We start from the raw sequence: 20,642 nt of genomic DNA on the forward strand, positions 1-20,642 counted from the left end.
ATGAAAAAGGATTCTACTCTTAATAGAACCCTGTTTATAAATCAACTAGCAGATTGCCCGGCATTGCACAGGCATTAAAAATCAGCTTATAAACAGTAACAAGGTAATGTAGTTCCCTGCCACTTACCATTAGCCTGGCACATTGCCAATGGCTAAATTCAGTACGCAAGTACTAATAAGATTACTAAATACTTTTAGTAAGCTCTTACTAATAAGAGCCGTGTGAGCAAGCATAAAATCACACTGCGCTAAATCACACTGATAAAATCACACTAACGGAGAGCAGTATGCGTATTTTCACCCAAATAGCAACATATATCGCCCAATGAGTTCATCCATCTCGCGCAGCTTAATTGGTAAAATATTTACTTGGCCAATGGGTGGTTTTGAGATAAAATTCGGCAGGATGAAAGCTTTTAATTCCAAGATTTTAGTAGCTATAGCTGGACAAACCAAAGTACGTACAAACTTTGAGATTTATATATAGATTCACTGTATTTATTGAATGGTTGTATAACATTGCAATGCAAGTACACGCATGTAAACAAGATGTTCTCAAAAATAAACTATGTCAAAAAATAGTTAAAGTTAATATAAAGATAAAACGAAGGAAGAAAATGTTTTTTAGATATGATGCACCGCACAGTTGAGCTGCTCAGTCCAGTGTTTGCACACTGGAAAATATGGCTTCTTTCGACTCCCACTCTAATGCAATCCTAGTTTTTAGTTTTACAAGAAGTGACCAAAGTATAGGAAAGAGAGGAACAGGAGAAGAAAAGAATATAATATACATGTACAACTGTATATACCTCGGTGTCTATCCTTTAAAGCTTTATATTTTAGTTTAAATGTAGCTTTAAATAGCTTTAAATGTTACTGTTGGAGCTAACGGGAGAAAACTTTTTATCATGAGCTTATAAAAATTCATAATCTTATTGTTTTTGATTAACAAATCAAGATCTCAGTAGATCTATACAGTATTTGTAAATTGTGTAGCTCATTTGTGCGGTTAGTTTTATGGATAAAAATGACAACCTCCACCGATACTAGATGGTCTAAAAAGGGCAGACTGGGCAGTGGATTAGCCTGAGCACCTTTCAAAGAGATAATAATGTAGCAGAGTTTATCTATCACTATTTATACAGAAGTCTAGAAGGCTAGAAGACTAGAAGGCTCATAGTCTAGTTCCACACAAAAGGAGCAAAACAGGCTAGGCTTCTTACCAGGCAAGTTGTAACCATAGCCAGATTTCAAGCCTATTTGTAAGATTATGCAAATGACAAAACTATGCCAAAGCTAAACCACAAAAGAAATCAAGAGAAGACAAATTCATAATTGAAAAAGAAGAGAGAAAGCTCAAGCAGTGTAGGAAAAATCCTCAGAAATATCAAAAGTAGCTGAAAAATTTTGCAAAAGCACAGCTCATTCAGCCTAGAAACATTTATATATAATTATAGATATATATAATTATAGGTATACATAGTTATAGCACTAGTGGTAGTCACTTATATTAAATTTTTGTAAATAAATAAGCTACTTTGAATATACATGTACATACTGAGACTGAGTAGTCAATATGGGATAATAATATGGTAAAGTACATGTGTGTGTACAAAAATAGCTATAAGAATAATGTTTATAATCAAATATAAAGAAGTGAGGATTATATTTAGAAGGAGTTTGAAGGGGTTTTTGAGTTTATGTTGGCTTTGTGGGCACTGAGTGTTGATGACCCCTGATGTTACTCCCCCCTCTCACTAGCAGCTGTAGACTTGGCTCCTGTACATGCGCTGTCTTTACTAGTAGACAATCTTTTTAATTTTATAACTGGTAACATTCTGCATTATAATTTTACGACTACCAAAAAAAAAAAATATAATAGTATTCTGCATTTGATTACTTATACCTATATAACGCTGATCATCCTGTAATCTTGCTTGAAACTGTGGCACTAAAAAGTAATATAAGCAAAAATTAAAGTGTTTCATAAAATATCGCTTTGTACATGACTCGGACCCATGACATTCAGCTTAGTACTTAACACACTGTAACTCGCTCTTATTTACTGCCAGGCTAGCAGTAGGCCTAGCCAAGCCAAAATTGTTTTAATTATTAATCAGATAGTCCGCAGGCAGATGTTGAAAAGCCTGATTTTTAAGAAACAGGTGGAGTTTTGAAGGCAAACACTTTTAATAATCTGGCAGAGAGCAAAGAGGAGTTGGAGTAGGAGTTGTAGGAGTTAGTCCTTGGGGAACACTGTCTTTGGAAATGTCATCCGAAGAATGCTGATCTTGCAGGATGGAATGCCATAATCGCATAAAATCCTTGACTTTTGTGTTCATCAGAGAAAGTGCAGAATTAAGGAGATTTGTTGTTTTTTAGTTTTTCAGTTGTTTTTGGTGATTTCTAGTGGTTGTTAGTAAATTTAGTTGCTTCTACATCTTTTTGACAGTTTCTCCAGCTAGCGTTGACACAATTTTTATGAATGATTCCTCCAGTTTTGAAGTTTCTAATTTTTTTGACGTTTTCAATTATTGGATCTTTTGATCTTTCTGCTTGTATGTATTTTATGCTTATCTTGTGGTCTGGCTGCATTCTTTGTTGTTTTCATGATATTTCCATACAACAACATTACTTCTTCCAAGATTTCAATGACTTAATATGATAGAGAGACAAATGATACACACTTTAGAAACTATACCTTGCTCTCTACTTTGATAGTGAACATATTCTATGTATCACATCTTTGCTTTGATATTCATGAGTAAAATATTTCTACATAGCATACCGCAAGTCGCAGTTTGGACATTAACACAACAGTAATATAGCGATGGGATAGCTCTATCGCTTTCACTGCATTCTAGCACCAACAGTTGACATAAAATATGAGTTAATAGTAAGTTTATATTTGATGAGATAAAATGTACTTACCGTATGATATCTTATCAAATCACTCATGAATTTATCCTGATCAAATCTATCTAAGCTAAAGTGGAGTTGCTTACTCATAGTCAACGACGTCAACAACCTTTGCTAGCCATGAGCAGACAACGTTGAATTGTTGAATTTGAAAAACGTTTTAAAGTTTGTTCGCCAAAATAACCAAAGTCTTTTTAATCTGCGGACAGTCTTGCAATATTTACATATCTTTATAACAAGTTTATGAGAACTAAAGCTGTTAACTACCAGCACGCGTGCAGCGGAAGGCTCAAATGCTTACAAATATGTGATAATTTTTTGTAACTGCTTATATAGACAACAATGGATTTAGCCTCAGCAAAAAGTGCAGTAAAAGATTTATTTTCTGTTTTACCAGCACAAGACCAAGCCTCTTTTATGGAATGGATTCATTCACAGTCAGTAGAAACTATACTAACATCAAACAAAGGTTAGGCGATAGAGAAAACGATAACAATTCTAAACGGTAGTAAAAAGCCATACCATCAAGCATACTTGTCTTACTACAGGCTCGTATTAGTTTCTCTGCGTAATTGAAAGCTGGCAGTTGTTTAAATTAGCTGCTATTTTTTATAGTCGAAAGATAACTACGAGCCCTTTAACTGAGCTCACCAACTGAGAACCCACCTAACGCTCCTTAGAGAACTCTTGCTTAAAAATTGCTTTAGTTGATCATGAAAATATCTAGAGTGTATTATGACTATTGAAAAACACCAGTTTAAAAATTTTAATTAAGCATACTAGAAAGAAATCAAGTAAGACTCTCAAGACTTTACGGACATGGATACAAGTACTGTAACAAGATCTAGTAAAGATATTGTTTGAGAGTCGGCAGTAGTGGGATGTGTTTATGTGTTCTGCAGAGTATTCAATGTTTTTTTTCTTCTGAAAATAGAGTAAGATGAAGTGAGTGTAAAAGTAAAGGGTTAAGTGAATTTAGGTTAGTAGGGTAAGAGGGATTATCTGATCCCTGACCTACTGTTCTAAGGGGCCGCAACTTCTAACTTGTTGCTGCTTTTGGTAAAGGAAAACTACCACTTTCTTTTGGTCTTGACAAGTGAAAATGACCAGAGAGATGTAACTGTCCTGCTGGTACACTGTGATGCTGGTACAATCTGAGAGATTAACAGCCTAACTGTTAATTGAAGATGATGCTTGCTGATGCACTTGTGTTTGCTGGTGCAATGTGTATGCTGGTGCAATGTCTGTGCTGGTGCAATGTGTATGCTGGTGTAACGCAACGCAGGGGAAGTCGAGCTAGTTGATGTTCGTAGAAAGATCCAGTGAAAGTTGCAGTATGTCTTGTATTGTGCACAAGAGTGAACATATCCATACAGGCATGGTATTTATATCTTAGAGGGCGGGCCTTAGCAAGTTCAACCAGATTAAAGAGAGTAGCTAGGTACATGAGAGTTTGTAATGAAAAGCAGGCCTTGCCCTCAACACATGATGAGATAATGGCTACACATATAATGAATACACATACAGAAACCAGGAATAATTATGGATAAAATTGGTTATTTGTATCAGTCCACATTAAAGGATATATATTTTAGCTCGCGTGTGCTATAGTAGTACACAGTAAGGATGTTCCAAAGGACAGCTCTGTTGACTCTCCATACTGTCAAAATAAACAACCATAGATTTTTGAGTTGTGCACCCACTTATTTGAATTTGTTTAGCCCGCAACTATACTCCATTCTATTCTTTCATGAAACCATAGCTAGACATTGGAATATGTCATTTTGTGTGCTACAGATGTTATTTATGTTTACAGAAATATTCATGTCTATGTGTTAATTGTTACAAACACCGGTGTGTTTAGTCCCTTCTTTCGTTTCTGGCATTCGCGCTATTTTTTGAAGCAAAATAAAATCCTTCATCATAATATCTTCGATTTCTTTCCAAAAAGTAACAATAGAGACTATGGCAACTAGTAATTCAACACATACCAAGTAAAATTCTACAGAAAACTATATTACCTAAACAAGTATCGCATTCTTAAAAGATTGTCTGTATTTTTTTTTTTACAAAAAATTAGGCAGTCTGTACAGAATTAGCCCACAAGATTATTGTAAAACAAACTCAATAATGCACAGCGAAGTAGACATTGCAAGCTAGTAGCAAAGTTTACAGGATGTTAGGATAAACGTAGCTGTGGCAATGACAACAAACAGCAAGTGTCGACACCACCTGGGACAAGTGTCAGACTATTTAGGACAAGGGCTGTTATTCCCCAGGGTGAACAATAAAACTACTAAAGAGACTCCCTACTCATTTCAGTTTTGGCAATATTCAAGTTCATTATGACAGCCAAGTTTATGTAGGCACTTGCTTCAACTTAATTAGTACTTGATCTAACTTGAGTATGAAATGCACTATAAACATTTATTGTTTAAACTGGGAATATACTAACAAAACACCTGGTAATACAGACTCCTGTAACGCAACAGCCTGCAAACAATAACAATTCTGGTTTAACAAGTTTCTAGAAACAGCCATACAGACTCAAGGCACTATCACCAATTGCAAGCCGTGAGCGGATCAGAATCGTTGTGGCCCAATGCAAACAAACATCATGCTGCAGCTCTTTTGGCCAGTTAAGCTAGAGATGTGCTACATACAACCACATTAGACAGAGTTTGATGCGGCATCTGAAGCTAACTTCTTTAATTATTTTGAGCTAACGCCTGAACAATTAATTTAAAATAATTAATAATTAAAACCAGTCTTTTAAATAATTTCAGTTACAAAGAATGGATGCAGCGAGGAATCTCTACAAATTTTGGAGTCTATTCGTCTGGACCTTCAGGATTCCCTTCCTATAGACTGTACCTTTGATTCTGAATCTATTACATTACCGAAGGTGTGCAGATGTCTCAGTTGACCAATTTGATTGTGTTGACTCAGTTGATTGTGAACAGCCATTAAATCGAACTGTTGAAGTCATTGAACTAGTAGTTTGCATCTAGAAACATCTAGCAACATGCGGAGTTATAACTAGTGTGCACTTACAACATCTAGTTACAACTCTGTGTGTTTCTAGATTAGTAATCACAATGAGCTGCTAATAATGTGATATTTTTATAATACAGTTTAGTTTTAATTAAAATTATAATTATATTATTGTATTTTCAGAGGTATAAACATAATGCGTTGTCTCATCATTTTCCGTGTGTTGTTGATACATGAATCACTGATCTGCCACCATCTAATCTATTTTAGGCCTCAGAAGTTTGTGCAGGGGATATCAGGGCTGTGCAACACGTCGATTCTTTTGTCTATGATGAAGATGACCTGAATCTTGCATGCGCTGACGGGAAATTTGCTCAGTCATACTGTCGAACCTGTGGCAGCAAAGACATTGATGATATAGGTAGTGACATCGCCTTGCGCAGCATCGTTGTTTTTGTACATTTGATGACATATAGATATGGAGAAAGAGGATATTTTATGTTAATTAGTATGCATTAATCTTGCAGTAGCCACATAGCACCAAGGATTTTTGTTTCTTGAAGGATTGCTCACGAGGTTTGCTCACAAATCTTTTATTTTTTCGTGGCGTCATTCTTTGAGTGCGGGACTGTGAATTATTGTGGTCCGCTATCTTTGTAGACAACTTTTACTATTGAAAACACAATTCTGCAATTAATTTTTGCGAACGACGCTGTTGTTCTCAATTTTGTATAGCAACGCTGACCACTTGTTTTTAGAGAATCCCGATATAAACTTGAAATAACACCAAAAATACTTTTCAATAACGAAAGTGAACGAGAAGGACGTTTGTTTGTCTACAAATAATGCAGCGTTTCCGCGAACAAGCGCATGTGCAGATAAATTGATGACATAAAAAACGAAGGATAGGATGTATTTCGGGTATTGCAGACATTAGGTAGACTTACTCACTTGTGATTATTTTATCTTTTTTATATAGATAGTAGTTGGATCATATACTACTAACAGTTGTGACTCTTCATTGTTCCTTTCATCTATGTTCCTCTCCTTCACGCTCCTTTCCTATATTTGAGTCACTTGTGAAAGTTAAAACTAAAATATCACTAGAGTGATTGTTTGAGAACCAGAGCCATGTTTTTTGGTGCGCAATCTTTGGGCTGTGCAGTGCATCACATCTGTGAAAACATGTCTCCTGGTTTGCATGTCGTATCTTTAAAGATCTTTTGACACAGTTAAGTCAGATAGTGTCAATAGCTTTTTTTTGCTCACAGTTTTTGCTCTGGCAAAAAAGTTCATACCATTTCTGCTTTGCTGAAAAATAAAGCAGTACAATGTTACATATGTCTACAAACAGGCAGTGTTATAATTTTCTTGTTGATATCCTTAAATTTGCATTCTAACTTATGTCAGAGGTTTTAAACAAAAGATGGAATAGCTATGCTTCTGCTCACTTTTACCAGTAACTAAACTGTTGGCATGAGGCTATCAAGTGAGCCTAATAAGATAATAAATGTGTTAGGCTTGTATTTACATGGTATCTCAATCAAAGGTCAGACAACTTCAATGAATACTGGTTCAGGCCTGTTGACATCTCTTACATGCACAGTTCAGACAATTCTGTGAATTTCGGCCAAATTATTCTGTGTTTTTCATTCATTTCGTGATTTCGGTCAGAATGAACAAAAAATTTGTTACGTGTGCCCGTGCTTTTACAGGTGAACCATGTGAGATAGAAGAGTTTAGTATCATTATGGTTATAATAATGGCTGAGTTTGTTCAGTTGATTTTCAAAGCATCGTGTAGAGGTTAAATTTTGCTAGCGAATGTTTATTTATTTCACAGACATTCCTCTATCTCTGGTTAACCGGTGTGTTTAAATGCCTCATGTTACAACTCGTACCCTTCATTTCATCTGTGAAATAGGTGAACCCATCAAATAATAGGTGGACCCACCAAATAATAGGTGGACCCATCAGATAATAGGTGGACCCACCAAATAATAGGTGGACCCATCAGATAATAGGTGGACCCATCAGATAATAGGTGGACCCACCAAATAATAGGTGGACCCATCAGATAATAGGTGGACCCATCAGATAATAGGTGGACCCATCAAATAATAGGTGGACCCACAAGATTTCTGTTCCATAAAACCTTTCTTTTTAGATTTCATTAGCCACTCATTCTCTGTGGAGCAAGTCAAGTTCATATGCACTCACCTTCTTCCTGGTGGTTCAAGCCTTCCTGTGCTGCTCGATATAGGCTCAAGGACTGGTGCACTTCTTTATGGGGTGAGTTTTGGGCTAGGATTATTGTCAAGGTCCTTTCGGTAGTCAATTGTTGGAGTTTTGATATTTTCCATATCTCATCTAATATATTATATTAGTATTAATTATTCATTAGTTGTTACTTTTAGTTCTTATATTTCAACCCTTCTATAATTGCCATAGTTGCAGAGAATGATTCTAGAGAATTGTTACAGAGAATATTGGCATGGGCCAACCAGTAGGGTTCTAAGCAAGTTGCATGCTGACTAAAGCTTTCTAAAAGTGAGACAATAGAAATGGGAAAAAATCTTATTGGCGGGTGCTGACTGGTTTATGTAAAGGATGTGTTCAACAATTTCCCTATCGAAATAATTTTTAAAAAGGTTTGCAATAAAAGGTCATAATTATGGATACATTTTATTGTTTTTAATGAGGATTTATAGCATTAGTTACTTATCAAATTGTTAATTATATTTTCAAACTCTGATAAGGAAGGTAGTCTAATGAATGCGCTAAGGCTACCTCTCATGTCATGATTAGAGGCGCTCTTTGAACACTATTTGTACTCACAATACACAGTTTTTATATCAAATTTTGTAGTAAACCAACCAGCTTCGCTTCTGATTTTCATGTGGTTGTATCTGTCACAACCAGCTGCACACATGTGCATAAGATTTTCTTGCGTGTACTCATTGACACCTTTCCGTTTTTCTTGTTTCTACTAAAATTGCAGGCAACCTTGTTTGGCTCCGTGAAAAGATGCATAGGCATAGAAATAAGCACTGACTTTGCTAACTTGAGCAGACGTCTGGTGGACAAGTACAGCTTGGAGGAGAGCATAACGATAATTAATGATGACATTCTACACTGCGCTGACTATATACAACAAGGTAGGTTTCTGTCACATTAAATTCTATCTTCCCAGATATAATTTTGTTTTTGAATATGTTAGCGAAATCTGCAGACTTGTTTTGGACTGTCGTTACATAATTTGATTGGGCGAGCCAGATTGGTAAGAGCTATGTAAAAAGTGCAATGTCTGGAACACGCCGGAACGACATCTATTTAGGACAGTCTCGAAGTTGCGAGTGCTTCATTGTTTCTTTACATTTACTTTAAATATTTTTTAACACAGTTTATTTTCACAAAGTTTTTTCTAATCTTGTCTACACATGTGTATGTGGATTCCAATGCTATAGGTATGAGGACCATTCAATTAATAAGGTGAATCTATATATATGAATCTCAATGTTTATCCGTCTGTCTATCTGTATGTCCATCTGTATGTCCATCTGTATGTCCATCTGTATGTCCATCTGTATGTACAGCTATAGCGATCAAGTTTTAAGAAGGAAAGATCTGCTGCAAACTGGATTGGGACTGGAGCAGTATGCGCATTGTTGGGCTGTATTTTTTCCTTCGAATTGCAGTGATTTTTTATCCATGTGTGTCACACCCTGCACACCAGCTGTGCTCTGCACCTTGATTAGCAAAGCTAATGTGCACATGGAGCTTTCATTAATGATTTTCAACAGTGTACTTTTCAGTAACTATCTTAACAGATAACATTAGGCTATGAAATTCGATTCGCTTACCAGCCAGCCATCTGGCACTTGTGAATGATGCGCAATAAAATGCTATGCAAGCTATTCCATTTTAAACATTTTCCCTACTTCAGTCGTTCCTAATTTGAAAGTGTGCTGCTAAGTGAGACAGAAGTGTGATGCTATGAACTCTTGCTATGACCTCTGGAGTAGAATTTTTTATGTTTTTTAACTAAGAGTCCGCAACACTCGAATGTCCATTGAAACGATTATCGCACGGTAACTCAAAGGGTGCACAACTCCTAATTCGCATCACCCGCACCGGGAAACATAGTGTATAACAATACTATTTATTGGCTAGTGTGAGTCTATATACTGTAGAGGTAGTTTGTGACAGATAATTTTAGATTTAGTTTGTATGACTTGGACAGGCTGACAACAGAGTGACAGCAGCTACAATATTTTTTTCTATCACGAGAGCATTTGCTTTGAGCCATTAGTATCGCCTGCATGTTGATTCTATGGTTAAACTATTTAAAAAAAGTTCCAATCAAGGATGACTAAAAGTACTTTGCTTTAAATTTTGGACCATATGTGGGCAGACCTTTCTCTGTGAATGCTAACATGGAATCTTCAGTTAGGTTACCAACTTATGTCAAAATAATTCTCAGCTCATTTGTGACGGACATACTATAGAAGACTGATGTTAAGGATGAATTAGCTGCAGTCTGCTTTGTCCACTCATAATGATTTATACCAAACTTTTTTTATAAATTTGTTATTTCATCTACACTCGTTTACAAAGGATCACGAGCAAGTCTATAGGTCTGCATTTCTAATGCTGGTAGGTATTGGCATGTCTGTGTAAGAATAATGAGTGATGGTGTTTGCTTACAGCTGATGTGGTTATTATGAATAATGTCTTTGAGTTCTTCTGCAACACTGAACAACAGACCAGGTAATTTATACATAGGTTTGAACATAACCAATCATGAGAGAGTTCCAGCAGCTTTACAGTTTAGATAGGAGTTGTTCTCTCTTTTAACTAATTTGAAACTGTTTAAACCAGGGGTTCTTAACCAGTGGGAAATTTCCCACCAGTGGGAAATTTGAGGATTTGAAGTGGGAAATTCTCAAGCTTCAGATTGAGAATATTGATTACGCGCATTTCAAGGATATAGCTGTGGTACTGTATTTTCACCACATACATTGTGCAGATACATGCTTTTATTGTGAGTACAACTGTATTAATACAGAAAACAAGCCTCGAGATGTATCAAGCAACTTATTGGATAATTAGTCTGCATTGCATCAGCTATGCATCACTGCCATACTACTGAGGCATCACACAAGCATACACCAAACATACCAGAGCTAGTAAAAATAAACAGCAGCAGAGGGCCCACTAAGCGTTCATGACCGCTAACTTTGTACTGTGCTGGTTTTATTATAATTAAATTACTCTATTGTTGTGTTTATCTTGAACTTTATTTTTCCATAAATAAAAAGTATAGCCTATCATTACAAACTATCCATAAAATATGATTTCTATCACAGTTCAATTAATAATTGATTCATTTTGACTGTATGGCAAAATGCTATCTGAAAAGCCTCCTCCTGCAATCTGAGAGTGGCAAAAGTACCACAATTTTCCGCTGCTAGAGAGGGGCAAATCTCGAATTGTGGTTTGTCAAAGTGGGAAATACACTGAAAAAGGTTAAGAACCCCTGGTTTAAACTAAGCCATTGTTATTCACATGTATTCGAGCTCTGTGTTATTTACACATCTGTGGAGGCCTAACTTATTGTTGGTCACATTTATGACTTATCATTGCTTTTAAGTTCTTTATAAGTCACCAAGTTTTGTGCCCTAATTAAGTTGCAAATGAACTTTGTCAGTATAACAATAATTATAACAATAGTTTTCAAGTTTTAATTGCCTGAATAAATTTTTAATGAGTTACAAAAACTATTCACATGATGGACACCTGATCGCCTTTTCAAAAAAACTAAGGAGTTGTCGTCTCCCTTTAGTTAATTGTAAGTGTCCTGTTTTAAATGCTATGCCTATTGTTTGAATTATCAGTGTTTAAAAACTTTAATAACAGCTGTTTGCAGCATCTAAAAGCATTTTAGTCCTGAAGCTTATGCTACATACAAATATATAAATTAATCATTTATGAAACAGCTTTCTTTCATTTCTAGGTTGTGGAGGTTCTGCCTGGAAAAGATTCGAGAAAAACCCGGTGCTGTCCTCATCACTGTGCCTGCAGTTCAACAATCACTTTCTAGCATTTCGGTAGGATTGATGCTGCTCTGGTATTAAACAGCCACTTTTTGCATGATGGCCAGAGTGGGCAAGCAGACCAAATCATTGCTGGGCTGTTTGTCTGCTTGTCTGGAAGGGATAAAATGGTCGATCATTATTGAGCTGCGTCTAATAACCGTTGAAGATGCGGTGAATACGATTAAGAAGCTGATAATATAATAACTGTTTTCCCAAAATCATTATTTATGATTGTGAACTACCCATGTTTTAGCCCTTCCGTTTTGTCTGATTAAGGAGTTACGGAGTCACAGAGCAGGGGAGACAATTATAAGACTTGCTGTTTGTTCAATCGACTACTTATTGCGTTGAATAATTTAAACTATTGACAGAGGCGAGTTATTTACCATCAGTTGTCTACACCATTAAAGAAACTTTTACGTGTTTAAAAGTGTGGATTTAAATGCTGAAGGCTTCATTGCAATTGGAGCAGAGGATGCATCCAATATCCATCATAAGGACCAATTTCCATCAAAAGGACAGGATTTCAAAAATATTCATTCTACAAATATCAATGTTTCCATTTGTTTTTAATTAAGATCATTTTAATATCAGAAATTACCTCCACACCACTCAATTTAGTAATTTAATACCTAACTTGAATAAGTAACAAGATTTTGGCTATTGATGAATGCTCATAGAAATAGTGTGTGAGACAAGGAGGGATAACTCTCATGGCTCTAAAGCTCAGGCGCTTTATTATAGATGGAGTATGACTTGTCTTTCCTTAAGCCTCGCAGCATTGAGGAAGACATCAATCACTACCTCCTGTCAAACCCTTCAAAAGGTGCTCTGAGTCTGGATACGCTGCACAGAATTCATATGTATATTGTGGAGTAGCTAGTGACACATGCATGCCATGGTGTGCATGCAGTTGAATGGGGACTACACAATTGTACATTCTGGCTCAGCTGATTCATAGTACATAATAGCTCTGCAAAAATATATTTATGGTATACGATGAATATTTCTATAAACAAAGCAATATTTTTGCAGTTTTTATATAGTTGAGGGTACAGGAGAAATGAAACCATAAGCTGCTGTATGTATGACTGTCTCCATAGTGCCAACCACTTTGTAAAGAGTGATGCAGTTTTGTTTAGAACTAATAAATTGAAGTCACTGGAATAGTGCTCATTTCTGATTTCCCTTTCCGTCTAGTAAATTTATCAAGAGTATCAATCTCTGTCTAATACCATTTATCGCCAGGTGATTATGTTATGATGCGACACTTCCTTGCAACCGCTATTGGCACTTTGCATGCGTGTTTACTGGGTCACACTTACGATGCTCAATCATGTCAAATACAACTTACTCAGCTGTAAGTTGAGTAAGTTACTTACCAATATCATCACCCACTTTATTTAATGTTTCTCTGTGACATTTCTATGGAACTATTTTGGCTAATTATTGTTTCACCATTAACAGTTGCAATCTTATATTTGTGAGCTGATTTTGATAAATAAAAATATATGCAACTCAATTAACCAATCACAAGCGAGCAGTTTTTATTATAGTTGACAAAATAAAGAGCTCACGCTATATTACAGGTTCTTGTCATTTTTAGTCCGTGATGGTGATTTTTTTTTCTGTGTTTCAGTTCCTCATGTATTTTAAACTGTATAATCCAACAGCAACACCTATCTTATTATACAGGAGCTGAGGAATGGTTAGAGGAAATGCAGTCGCTCATCTACAGTGCCCATACTGTTACCTTAAGTCGCTATTTAACAACATTTTTTGTAATTACAAAGAAGCTATTAGATGTTGAAGACCAAGGTCTGTGTATTTTAGGTCTAAAATGGGAGATGTAACAATGATAGGGGCTATTTGAAATTTAGCTCATTTTACATGACTTTAAGAAGCACATGTAAAAAACATAAAAAATCTGAGATGAACAATTGCATACATATATTGAAAAAATTATTTTCTAGCCTTAAAATGCCAAAATATTATAATTGAATGGAATGACTTAAAATAAGAGAGCACCTAAAATATGACAGGTTTATCATAATTGTCAGCAGAATAATCAACTGAAATGAATTTCTCCACAAGCCACAGCCGCCTGTATCACTTGCTCAAGCAGACGACTCCACTTACAGTGTAGAAACTATTGATGCAGTGAGCGCAGTAAATACATTTTTAGAGCTCATCACCAGCCTTTTCCCTCTTCTTCACTTCATTTACGAGCTCCTTAGTGTAACCCACTGTTTTGTACTTAGTTGAGTATGTCTTTTCAAATATGTCATCCAGAGCCTTGAGTTGATCATCAGTGAGCCCAGTCTACAACGGAGTAGTACTTTATGAGCACTGTTGGTAGAGCAGTTATTAAATCTATGTACTTGTAGGTACAGTAAAACCTCAACAACAAAAGCATATTTACGTTGCATGCCAAAACCATCATATGCATATATTTTAGAAGAATACATAGTATTTTGTTCTATTTATTCTAGAACACAAAATAAATAATAAATACTTTTACATTAACAGTTTTACAAAACAGTTAAAAAGTTAATGAATCAAAAGATAAGCGGTAAAGTTTTTTAACATTTTCCTTATCTTATATTATTTAACCTTATCTTAAAACAAGTAGTAAAAGTGAGCTTAGCGACATTTAGGTTCGGCAATACAATGAGTGACACCTTCGAGCTTAATTGTAATCGATATCTTTTTTATTTTAATGTTTTAGTTCTACCAGCGTTTTTACTTTTATTACAAAACTAATGCTTTGGAAATTTTGATATAATTTAGAAATTTTTTCATGTTGATTCTTTCATTTCTTCGTATATTGACAAGTCGAGGCTTGACTGTATAGTAGGTGGAATAATGATTACTACTATGAAAATAAATAGACCCTGAAATGAATGGTCAACGTTTTTAAACTCCATTTCATTGAGCCTAGTTATGAAAAGGCTTTGCAAGCCGTCCACTATCCAACCTTAGTAAATGGTATTAAAAGAAGAGACATCGAATATGCTCCGAAGGCTGCTTCAATGAGGTTCAGAGCAGTCTCTAGAAAAACACAGTCCCGACAAAGATAGATCAAGAGAAAGATAGCTCATCCTGAAAACAATCTTTTGTATTTATGGACATACCAAATCACTAGTGAGATCCTTCTCATCTAGAGACATGATGGCAACAGCTCGCGATGCATCTCGACCAACAAGGGCATTATAAGAAGCTCCTTTTCCATAAAAATCTAAAATATATTCAAATTGACGGACAAACTGCTAGACAAATATCAACGTCAGTAAATGAAGACACATTAGCTCACTCTGGGTATCATCAAATGCTATCAAAATTAGTTACTAATGAAACTTGTACAAACAGATGAGTTGTTCATTTATCACCTTGAGATATCATAAGATCATAACTGTGCATCTACATACAAATATATATAAGTATAGCTACACAATTATCGGCAAATTTAACAAAATTGTAAGATCAAATCCTATATCGAGAATCCTAGTTTAAGCAGCTTCATAAAGTTTAGAACCTAACTGTTTCTAAGAGCGCTTTTAAGTAATTGAACTTTCTTGTCAACACAGGCTCATAAGAAAACGGAGTTCGACGTTAAAGATATATTAAAACAACATTAGAGGAACAATTAATAAGAATCTACAGACCTTTTCCAGATGTGACATCAAAAACGACACCTTTCACTGCCATGTAAATCGGTTTCCCTTCCTAAAATTATGTAATATGCTATAGAAGCGGACACAGTAACTGATTTGCAATGTACTAGCTAATACGTTGTAAAGTAATAGAACTAGATGACATGAGATGAAAAGCAAAACTAAAAAGAATAACCGTATGTGTCAAAAACCTGTTGGCGTCCACCATTCATATTTCTTTTTACCGATAGCCTTCAGTGACGAAGGGTGGTTTTCTTATGTTCGTTAAAACTGTTAATTTTAATTGCGTAAGAAACCGCATTAATATAATTATAATAAAATATAAAATTCAATAAACTACAGTATTAGGTTTATGCCACATTAGCCGTTAGCATAGTCTACGACGTAAATTACCTTGGAGCCATCATAGCTGGCCAGTTCTTTTGCAGTAAACGTCTTGAAAGGTTTTGTTAAATCTATAGATACTTTTCTTAATGTGTATGATTGGCTACTGTAAATTATGCCGCTTGTGAGCAAAAGAGCAAAGAAATTAAGGTAACGAAACGCCATACTGACACGTCTGGGAAAATATTCGACCTTGGCAGCCAAATAATGCAATGAACTTTACTTATGATAATCTCTCAAAAGAGATAGCTCTATGATAAAATAAAACCAATCAAACGTCGTAAAATAATTACGACGTTGCCTGCAATCCTAAATCTTTATTTAAATTTTTTTCTAAGTTTTTATTTAGCAAAAAAGTGTTTGTAATTAATATTAAAATATTCAATAAAAATTTGTATACGGTAACTACTAGAAGTTTAAAAAGAGAATTTATCAACAATATCAGAGCAAAATGGTCGTTCGATAGAAAACATTTTGTCGAAAGGTAACTTATTTCGGTTCGACGATTTCCCGAACTCACTTTTTAAAATTAACTGTAATAGCATCGCCATCCAGATTTGTGTCATTAAATCTTTGCGCTTGTATTATTGTTAATGTAGGTTAATTTATATGGTATGTGTACTTTATCGAACCTATCATATGCAGAATAAACCGCTTGCTGGGTGGTAGATTTGTATCTTGATGCGATAAATTGTAATGTAGATGTACATACGCAATCTCCTTCGCGGAAACTACTTGAGTAAAAGTTTAAAAAGATCTTTCAATTCAATCAGTTGTTGCATTTTGATACGTCTCGTTTTACGAACTTTTTGTAGAAAGGATATTGGACATGGCTTTGCTATTGATTATAGCACACGCGTCTGAAAGCAATTTTAATGTTTGCTAAGAATGACAACATTCTACTGCTTTGTGAAGTTAGGGACCTTGCATTTCCGCTGTAGCCTATACATTTCTTTGACGACCTCAGTTTTATTCATTATTGGTTTTAAAAGAACCCATTAGGTTCTCTGTTTATCTCGAGTCAGTCACAGTAGACCAGTTTACCAGTAAATATGAAATATCATCTTATGAATCAAAGCTGTAAAGTTTTATTGTGCGATCTTGGCAGGCTCATTATTGATCTCAAAACAACCATAATATTGCACTCTCTTTATAAGAAAAAACCATCATTGAACATACTGTATATAAAAAATTATGAATTTATCACGTTGAGTAATCGAGTACTCCTACTTCATGGTTTTAAGCTTTATTTATTACTACTAATTTTAGCAGACCATGTTAGATCTGCCGCAGATTTTTCTATTGGATCCGTGATTTGACTTAAAGTTCACTCCTTGTTTTAAATACTTTTTATGCTTATTGTTGCTAGATCAAATTGTATTTTGTACATGAGGTGGAGGCTACTTAATGTTTAAATAAGAGGCTGTAGTAAGTTCTAATTTATCTATGATTTTCACTCTATAGCTTATTACAAAAGAATTTTGCTTGAACGAGATCGATTGTGTGTTTATAATCTTTCAGCATTTTCGATTGAATGTAAAAAGCTGAGACGATTTTTTTGGAAGAGCTATGTCTGATGATGCCCTTGAGAGTCTGCTAGAAAACCTTGGTGCCTTGAGTCTTTCTTCAGCTACTGATTCACAACCTAAATTTAACCGTACCGTGCTTGGAGAGATTCAAGCAAACTGTACACCTGTTCACTCTTCTGTTAAGGTACGAACTAAACTATTAGGTAGGCCTACATATTATTTCGTCAACTGTTAGCATATTTGTTGATGTAAATTTTGGCTAGTGAGATTATTTGCACAATGAAAACCTTCATCAATAAACCAAGTCACGTAATGTTTAGTAAATTTTTTAGCATTTGTACGATCAACAAGTATAATTCCATCACATGCAGTTATTCGGTGTGTTTGCTGCAAATATAGAAATGTTTTGCGCTTCAACAACGATGAGACATTGATCCGCCACAACTTTGACTGCTCAGTGATCGGTTTTTGTGCATTGGACAAACAAAATTTACAGTTCTTTCATATCATACGAACACCATGAACAAAGTTTTTGTACACAAGTCGAACACCATGTGTAACCTTGTACATTAGGCCAATATCGTGTATGCTCCTCTTGTGTATTGGAAAAACCAAATGTTTACAGTTTTTGTAGACGATAGACCTAAATTCCAATTAATATAAATACTTTATGTAATGCTTTTGCTTTGTACTTCATTAGAAATTCCTTATAACTTAAAGCGTCAAGTCGGTGCAAATTCTCAAATTTGATTTTAAAAATGATAATCTCATGGTTAGCCTTTAAACTGTTGTTTTCTCTTGCCACAATTGGGAAAGAAAACCGCGTACAGGAGTATCTTTATACAGTAATACTTCAACTTACGAGTGCTCCAACGTACAAGAAACTTGAGATACGAGCCAGCTTTCAAGCAAGTTTTAGCACTAACATACGAGCCATGTTTGAGATACGAGCACTTGAGTCAGCTGCCAAGTATGCCGAAGGTTTTTATGAGAACAGCATCACTTTGTATTTTTCAACTGCTCAGGTTATACTGTTGTACCGTGTTTTTTTTGTGCACGATTTTCTGTGCAGAATTATGTGAATTAAACGTACTGTGCGTAGACCAAAAGTTTGCCAGTAAAATGAAAGATAATACAAAGAAAAAGCAAATGATAACAATTGATATTAAACGAAAAAATATTGAAAAATATGCGAAATGTGTATGCATGATTGAGCTAGCTCGGCAATATGACAGAAATACATTCATAATTATCAAACAGAAGGATTATATTCAGGGCATTTAGTTCGCAAAAGGACTAACCATAGTTTCTAAGCGGTGCAGCGATCTTCACGATCGCTGGTGGCATTGGACAAACAATTGGTCGGTGACAGCGTAACTGAAACGATGCTATGTGAAAAGACCGGCGCTATCTATCTAAACTGTTTATTAGACATTCGGACAAGCTGGCTAGTGGTCATGCTTTAACCATTTGTGACGACACCTGTGTTCGTCCTAATCGCAACATGTTGCAAGGGCAACAAAGGCAAATATCCTTAGATAGGTTTATCTTAAAACGGCTGGCTAGTCGTGAAAGCGAAAAAAAAGGAAAAATTTCTCGCTAACCAGCGAGAAACTTCAAACTATGAACGCCGAAGAAATTTTAATTATGTTTAGTTGAAAATGAAAGTTTGCTTTTAGGTTTGATTCTAAGTTTGTCTTTTAACACTTTGATAAAATCCAAATTTATCAAAGTCAAATGTTGTAACGAAGGATAGATAACTTATATCTCCCTCCCTGGCAAAGGCGAGTGTTAACTGCTATGCTATGTATTTAATTTTACATTTTAATTAATCACATTTCCTTGCATTATTTTTTATTTGTTGCTTTTTGAAAGCATGTAGTACGTAAGGACCGTAACCAACATGTTCTTTCTGTTACAATATCTTGTTTTGAGTGTTTTATTTGCTTTAGAGTATGGAAACCAATCAATATATATTTAATTGTTCCATATATAAATAAATTGCACCAACATGCAAGTAAATTGACATACGAGCTCAGTCTCGGAACGCATTAAGCTCGTAAGTTGAAGTATGACTGTATATACTATTACCCTGCGTAGATTATTTTTGGGATGCAACTAGCTTGGGTTGGAAATGAATAAAATGGAATTGAGCTCGTAATAATCAACCATTTCAGTCGATCATAAATGAGTCGGTTTTATCTATATGTAGTGTACAAGTTAGTTAGGCGTTAATCAGGGAATGCCTCTTCATACATTGGTGGCTGTCAGCTGTCTATGTAACTCGGTTTCTCGCCAGGCCTAACGACTCGTTTTTGCGTGCTTCAGGAAAATTTTTGACCAGCTTTATAACTTGTTTGGCCTCACGAAGGTTTTTGTCATGCTTAACATCCTGTCTGTGTGACTTGTGGAATTTCTGGCCAATCCTAATAAGTCATCAGGTAGCAGGCTTTGTTTGTGATAGTTTTAAAGAGAATAGGGTCATTGGTTAGTGGAATGAGGATTGAGCTCTTTATTCATTGCAAATATGGTGTAAAATATTAGCTCAGTTGATATGTTATTAGAAGCTGAATGAAGGTGGATACTGTTTAATTTAGATTTGTTGACAGTAGAGGTGGAGCAATATTATATTAGTTTAAAATACATTAGTTTATGCATCCAACTCACTTATTTATCATTTGTTATTTTTTATTTAGCCTTGCGTTGTGTGGTAGAATGTTTTCAACAGTCTTAGAACTTTGGAAGGTTTCTTCCAGTAGGTCACTCTGAATCGGATGAATCTAGGTTGGGCGCCTTCCTACATTGGATGCCTGTGTTAATCTTCTAATAGCTAATTCATTTGGTTGATATGATAATGATGAAGCATACTTCAGCCTTACATATTTGTGTTAGTCTCTCTTCTTCTATCACAGGCTTGCTGCTAGTGCAGCTCTTTGTCTAATGGAGGTAAGATTGTGAGTCTTTTGGGTGAAATATTTGAGATAAATTATTCCCTGCTTGGTATTTCACAAATTTTGCATGGTTGCAGTTGATTATATACCCATT

The 20,642-nt window shown here is 35.3% G+C and overlaps 3 protein-coding genes across 5 annotated transcripts in view; 2 read left to right on the forward strand and 1 right to left on the reverse strand.

Annotated features, from left to right (window-relative positions):
• Positions 1-3,202: 3,202 nt before the first annotated feature.
• Positions 3,203-13,532, forward strand: LOC137396558 (uncharacterized). The gene is made up of 8 exons (XM_068082871.1): positions 3,203-3,388; positions 5,706-5,824; positions 6,184-6,334; positions 8,080-8,204; positions 8,914-9,070; positions 10,622-10,682; positions 11,929-12,022; positions 12,755-13,532. The coding sequence occupies exons 1-8, from the start codon at positions 3,262-3,264 to the stop codon at positions 12,887-12,889; spliced, it is 969 nt and encodes a 322-aa protein (XP_067938972.1). The 5' UTR covers positions 3,203-3,261; the 3' UTR covers positions 12,890-13,532.
• A 282-nt stretch (positions 13,533-13,814) lies between these two features.
• LOC137396576 (uncharacterized) lies at positions 13,815-16,260 on the reverse strand. The gene is made up of 4 exons (XM_068082888.1): positions 16,078-16,260; positions 15,676-15,736; positions 15,145-15,248; positions 13,815-14,332 (listed from the first exon to the last, which is right to left on the reverse strand). The coding sequence occupies exons 1-4, from the start codon at positions 16,231-16,233 to the stop codon at positions 14,192-14,194; spliced, it is 462 nt and encodes a 153-aa protein (XP_067938989.1). The 5' UTR covers positions 16,234-16,260; the 3' UTR covers positions 13,815-14,191.
• A 325-nt stretch (positions 16,261-16,585) lies between these two features.
• The window catches only part of LOC137396252 (transforming acidic coiled-coil-containing protein 3-like), a 41,395-nt gene continuing 37,338 nt past the window's right edge, over positions 16,586-20,642 (forward strand). For all 3 annotated transcript variants that reach the window (XM_068082438.1, XM_068082441.1, XM_068082440.1), the window contains exons 1-2: positions 16,586-16,680; positions 17,590-17,781. In XM_068082438.1, the coding sequence (XP_067938539.1) occupies positions 17,638-17,781 (144 nt within the window). In that variant the 5' untranslated portion in view covers positions 16,586-16,680; positions 17,590-17,637. The remainder of the gene's footprint in view (positions 16,681-17,589; positions 17,782-20,642) is intronic.

Source organism: Watersipora subatra, chromosome 5 (genome assembly GCF_963576615.1).
Source record: "Watersipora subatra chromosome 5, tzWatSuba1.1, whole genome shotgun sequence".
Classification (NCBI taxonomy): domain Eukaryota; kingdom Metazoa; phylum Bryozoa; class Gymnolaemata; order Cheilostomatida; family Watersiporidae; genus Watersipora; species Watersipora subatra.

What these genes read in the sequence shown, in the direction of transcription:
- LOC137396576 (XM_068082888.1), bottom strand. Translation starts at nt 16,233, where the DNA reads ATGGCGTTTCGTTACCTTAATTTCTTTGCTCTTTTGCTCACAAGCGGC. An exon ending in CCAGCTATGATGGCTCCAAG is followed by an intron (nt 15,737 to 16,077) that starts GTAATTTACGTC and finishes ACATAATTTTAG; the next exon opens with GAAGGGAAACCGATTTACAT. An exon ending in TGATGTCACATCTGGAAAAG is followed by an intron (nt 15,249 to 15,675) that starts GTCTGTAGATTC and finishes AATATATTTTAG; the next exon opens with ATTTTTATGGAAAAGGAGCT.
- LOC137396558 (XM_068082871.1), top strand. Translation starts at nt 3,262, where the DNA reads ATGGATTTAGCCTCAGCAAAAAGTGCAGTAAAAGATTTATTTTCTGTT. An exon ending in CAAAGACATTGATGATATAG is followed by an intron (nt 6,335 to 8,079) that starts GTAGTGACATCG and finishes CTTTCTTTTTAG; the next exon opens with ATTTCATTAGCCACTCATTC. An exon ending in AACACTGAACAACAGACCAG is followed by an intron (nt 10,683 to 11,928) that starts GTAATTTATACA and finishes TTTCATTTCTAG; the next exon opens with GTTGTGGAGGTTCTGCCTGG.